The following is a 5000-nucleotide window of genomic DNA, read 5'->3' as shown; positions in this document are numbered from 1 at the left end:
GAAGACTGCTAGTGTTGAACAATATGCACAGCTGTGTTCAGTGTTGAAATGACGACCCTGCTAGTGTTAAACAATACAAAGTTGTGTTCAGTGTTGAAATGAAGACTCTGCTAGTGTTAAACACAGCTGTGTTCAGTGTTGAAATGAAGACTGCTAGTGTTAAACAATATGCACAGCTGTGTTCAGTGTTGAAATGACGACCCTGCTAGTGTTAAACAATACAAAGTTGTGTTCAGTGTTGAAATGAAGACTCTGCTAGTGTTAAACACAGCTGTGTTCAGTGTTGGAATGAAGACTCTGCTAGTGTTAAACACAGTTGTGTTCAGTGTTTAAATGAAGACTGCTAATGTTACAGTAAACAATATGCACAGTTGTGTTCAGTATTGGTTATAGACTCTGCTAGTATTAAACAATATAAACAGTTATGCTTAGTGTTGAAATGAAGACTGCTAGTGTTAAACACAGTTGTGTTCAGTATTGGCTATAGACTCTGCTAGTATTAAACAATATAAACAGTTATGCTTAGTGTTGAAATGAAGACTGCTAGTGTTAAACACAGCTGTGTTCAGTGTTGAAATGAAGCCTTCTAGTGTTAAACAATATGCACAGCTGTGTTCAGTGTTGAAATGATGACCCTGCTAGTGTTAAACACACTTGTGTTCAGTGTTGAAATGGAGACCCTGCTTGTGTTAAACGATACACAGTTGTGTTCAGTGTTGAAATGGAGACCCTGCTTGTGTTAAACGATACACAGTTGTGTTCAGTGTTGAAATGAAGACTCTGCTAAGGTTAAACAATATGCACAGCTGTGCACTCGGTGTTGAAATGAAGACTGCTAGTATTAAATAATATGCACAGCTGTGTTCAGTGTTGAGCTATAGACTCTGCTAGTATTTAACAATATAAACAATTGCGTTCAGTGTTGAAATGAAGACTCTGCTTGTGTTAAACACAGTTGTGTTCAGTATTGGCTATAGACTCTGCTAGTATTAAACAATATAAACAGTTATGCTTAGGGTTGAAATGAAGACTGCTAGTGTTAAACACAGCTGTGTTCAGTGTTGAAATGAAGACTTCTAGTGTTAAACAATATGCACAGCTGTGTTCAGTGTTGAAATTACGACCCTGCTAGTGTTAAACAATACAAAGTGTGTTCAGTGTTGAAATGAAGACTCTGCTAGTGTTAAACACAATTGTGTTCAGTGTTGAAATGTAGACTCTGCTAGTGTTAAACAATATAAAAAGCTGTGTTCAGTGTTGAACTGAGGCCAGGGGTCAAAGGTGAAGGGTGTTGTAGTGTAGTGTGTCTCCATGTGTTAGTGTGCCCATTTGTGTGTGTGTGTGTGTGCATCAGTAAGTTTAGAATCTGTTGCAGTATGAGTATCTGTTATGTTAAGTCATGATATAGCTTTCAGAGAAGGGTGTGTGTGTATTTGTGTGCAGGTGTGTGTGTGTGTGTGTGTGTGTGTGTGTGTGTTTGTGTATGTGTGTGTGTGTCTGCAGGTGTGTGTTTGTGCGTGTGTGTGTGTGTATGTATGCGTGTCTGCAGGTGTGTGTGTGTGTGTGTGCAGGTGTGTGTGTGTTGTGTGTGTGTCTGTGTCTTCTCCGCCTACCTAATTTCTGCATGCATGCACGTAGCCTCTCCTCAAGACTAGCCACGCGGCTGTGCAGCTCGTCGTAGTCATAGGTGCCCATCTCCTCCTGCAGCTCACTGAGCAGCGCCGTGAGGTTGCGCACCTCCTCTTTAAACTGCACGAGCATTTTAGCATCGGCCTTGTACTCCTCCAGCACTGGGATCATGGGCCTAAGCTCCTCCATCCTGGCTTTAATGGCCTGCAGGGTTAGAATAGGCTGTTCAGTGTTAAGCGTGCAACGTCCTGTGCAAACAAGGGCCCTGTCTGTCCCTGCTCTCCTCCTGCCTGCCTGCCTGCCTGCCTGCCTGGCTCCCTAGCGGTGTATGTGTGTGTGTGTGTGTGTGTGTGTGTGTGTGTGACTGTGCAGAGTGTGTGAGTGTGTGTAGGTGTGTGTGTGTGTACGCGTGCCTTAAGACGTGACGGAGACACACAAACAAGGCAGCACGAAACACTGAGAAACAATTTGGGAAAACTCTTTTTATTTAGTCAACTGTCCAAAAATGCAAAGACTGAGTTCCATGCTGTTGTGCCGTACATACAGTACACCAAAGGCTCCGTTACAAGAGTTCCCTGCGGTTGCATTAGTCTCCTTTAGCTTTGTGTTGATTGCTTGTCCTCTCTCTCACACATCAACAACCAAATGGATGCATTAACAACAGCTAGTAAACATGGAGAGACAGTGGCGGAGTAAATTGAAAAGAAAATGTAAATCAAAAATAAAACTCATCCAAACAAAACAAACGTCTGTCCATGGGATGCATCTACACAGCGGCATGCAAAAGACCAGATGCAGCGGGAAGGAAGGTGCTTAGAGGTCACACACATACACACACACACACACACACACACACACACACATTGCTGGGTGTGATTATTCAGCGGAGTGAGCGTGGCGGGCAAGACAGGGTATGAGCTGCCTCCTCCGCTTGGGTTCGTGTCTCTGCAGCACTGACTCTCTCTCTCTCTGAGCTGAGCTGAGCTGCCAAACTGGCTTTAAAGTAGTTAGCCCTGCAAGCAAGCAAGAAACACCACACACCGTTGAGTCTCCGCTCTACTCCTGCACAGTGACCTGACTCAGAACACACAAGACACAAGTATGCACACACACGCACACACACGCACACACGCACAGGCACACACACACACACACATACACGCACACACACACACACACACACACACACACACACACACACACACACACACACACACACACACACACACATACAGAAGACTGGACCATTGTGTGTGTGGACAGCATGCAGGAGATCACAGGGGGCTGGTCATGTTGAAATGTGCAAATAATCTGTATTAGTTTTATTCAAATAATCCGTATTGGTTTTGTCCAAATAGTCCACCCAGGTTTAGTCCAAAGGGGAGGTGCTGGAGCTCAACTCGTTGTGTCTGGTCTCTGAGAGCTACGAGGGTGTTTGCACATTTCTTCATGACGTGTGTTTCATGCAGAACACCCCTGATATCTTCCTTCTCACACAGCACACAGTGGGAAACCCTCCACTGACTACACAATGCTAAACTGCAACTGTGTATTGTTCAATTCAAATATGAGGCACTCAATTACAGCATTTACATCCTACTACCACACGCTTTATATGACGTACATGAACACATGAATCAATTTACACAGGGCTTCTGACTAACTTTATATGGCGTACATGAACACATGAAGGTGGAGGTGTGGTGGAGGAGGTGTGGTGGAGGAAGTGTGGTAGAGGAGGTGGTAGAGGAGGTGGTGCGGTGGAGGAGGTGTGGTATAGGAGGTGTGGTAGAGGAGGTGTGGTAGAGGAGGTGGTAGAGGAGGTGGTGTGGTAGAGGAGGAGGTGGGGAAGGTGTGGGAGAGGAGGTGGGTAGAGGAGGTGTGGTAGAGGAGGTGTGGTAGAGGAGGTGGGAGAGGAGGTGTGGGAGAGGAGGTGTGGTAGAGGAGGTGTGGTATAGGAGGTGTGTAGAGGAGGTGTGGTGTGGGAGAGGAGGTGTGGTAGAGAAGGTGTGGTGTGGGAGAGGAGGTGTGGTATAGGAGGTGTGGGAGAGGAGGTGTGGGAGAGGAGGTGTGGTAGAGGAGGAGGTGTGGTAGAGGAGGTGTGGTAGAGGAGGAGGTGTGGTAGAGGAGGTGTGGGAGAGGAGGAGGTGTGGTAGAGGAGGTGTGGGAGAGGAGGTGTGGTATAGGAGGTGTGGTGGAGGAGATGTGTAGAGGAGGTGTGGGAGAGGAGGTGTGATAGAGGAGGTGTGATATAGGAGGTGTGGGAGAGGAGGTGTGGTATAGGAGGTGTGGTGGAGGAGATGTGTAGAGGAGGTGTGGGAGAGGAGGTGTGATAGAGGAGGTGGGGAGAGGAGGTGTGGTGTGGGAGAGGAGGTGGTAGAGGAGGTGGTGTGGTAGAGGAGGAGGTGGGGAAGGTGTGGGAGAGGAGGTGGGTAGAGGAGGTGTGGTAGAGGAGGTGGTAGAGGAGGTGGTGTGGTAGAGGAGGAGGTGGGGAAGGTGTGGGAGAGGAGGTGGGTAGAGGAGGTGTGGTAGAGGAGGTGTGGTAGAGGAGGTGGGAGAGGAGGTGTGGGAGAGGAGGTGTGGTAGAGGAGGTGTGGTATAGGAGGTGTGTAGAGGAGGTGTGGTGTGGGAGAGGAGGTGTGGTAGAGAAGGTGTGGTGTGGGAGAGGAGGTGTGGTATAGGAGGTGTGGGAGAGGAGGTGTGGGAGAGGAGGTGTGGTAGAGGAGGAGGTGTGGTAGAGGAGGTGTGGTAGAGGAGGAGGTGTGGTAGAGGAGGTGTGGGAGAGGAGGAGGTGTGGTAGAGGAGGTGTGGGAGAGGAGGTGTGGTATAGGAGGTGTGGTGGAGGAGATGTGTAGAGGAGGTGTGGGAGAGGAGGTGTGATAGAGGAGGTGTGATATAGGAGGTGTGGGAGAGGAGGTGTGGTATAGGAGGTGTGGTGGAGGAGATGTGTAGAGGAGGTGTGGGAGAGGAGGTGTGATAGAGGAGGTGGGGAGAGGAGGTGTGGGTAGAGGAGGTGGGTAGAGGAGGTGGGTAGGGGAGGTGGGTAGAGGAGGTGTGGTGTGGGAGAGGAGGTGGTAGAGGAGGTGTGGTAGAGGAGGTGTGGTAGAGGAGGTGTGGGAGAGGAGGTGTGGTAGAGGAGGTGTGGTGTGGTAGAGGAGGTGTGGTAGAGGAGGTGTGGTGGAGGAGGTGTGGTAGAGGAGGTGGTAGAGGAGGTGTGGTAGAGGAGGTGGGTAGAGGAGGAGGTGTGGTAGAGGAGGTGTGGTAGAGGAGGTATGGGAGAGGAGGTGTGGTGGAGGAGGTGTGGTAGAGGAGGTGTGGTAGAGGAGGTGTGGGAGAGGAGGTGGTAGAGGAGGTGTAGTGTGGTAGAGGAG

At 49.0% G+C, this 5000-nt stretch overlaps 1 protein-coding gene across 1 annotated transcript in view; it reads right to left on the bottom strand.

Moving 5' to 3' along the window:
* Window positions 1-5000, bottom strand: part of olfm1a (olfactomedin 1a) — a 31703-nt gene that overhangs the window by 20132 nt on the left and 6571 nt on the right. Inside the window, 1 exon segment of the mRNA XM_062542298.1 lies at window positions 1614-1833. Coding sequence (XP_062398282.1) covers window positions 1614-1833 — 220 coding nt within the window.

Source organism: Sardina pilchardus, chromosome 8, assembly GCF_963854185.1.
Source record: "Sardina pilchardus chromosome 8, fSarPil1.1, whole genome shotgun sequence".
Taxonomy (NCBI): Eukaryota; Metazoa; Chordata; class Actinopteri; order Clupeiformes; family Clupeidae; genus Sardina; species Sardina pilchardus.
The sequence above is the reverse complement of the archived record's forward strand: the minus strand, read 5'-3'. Positions and strand labels throughout refer to the sequence as shown.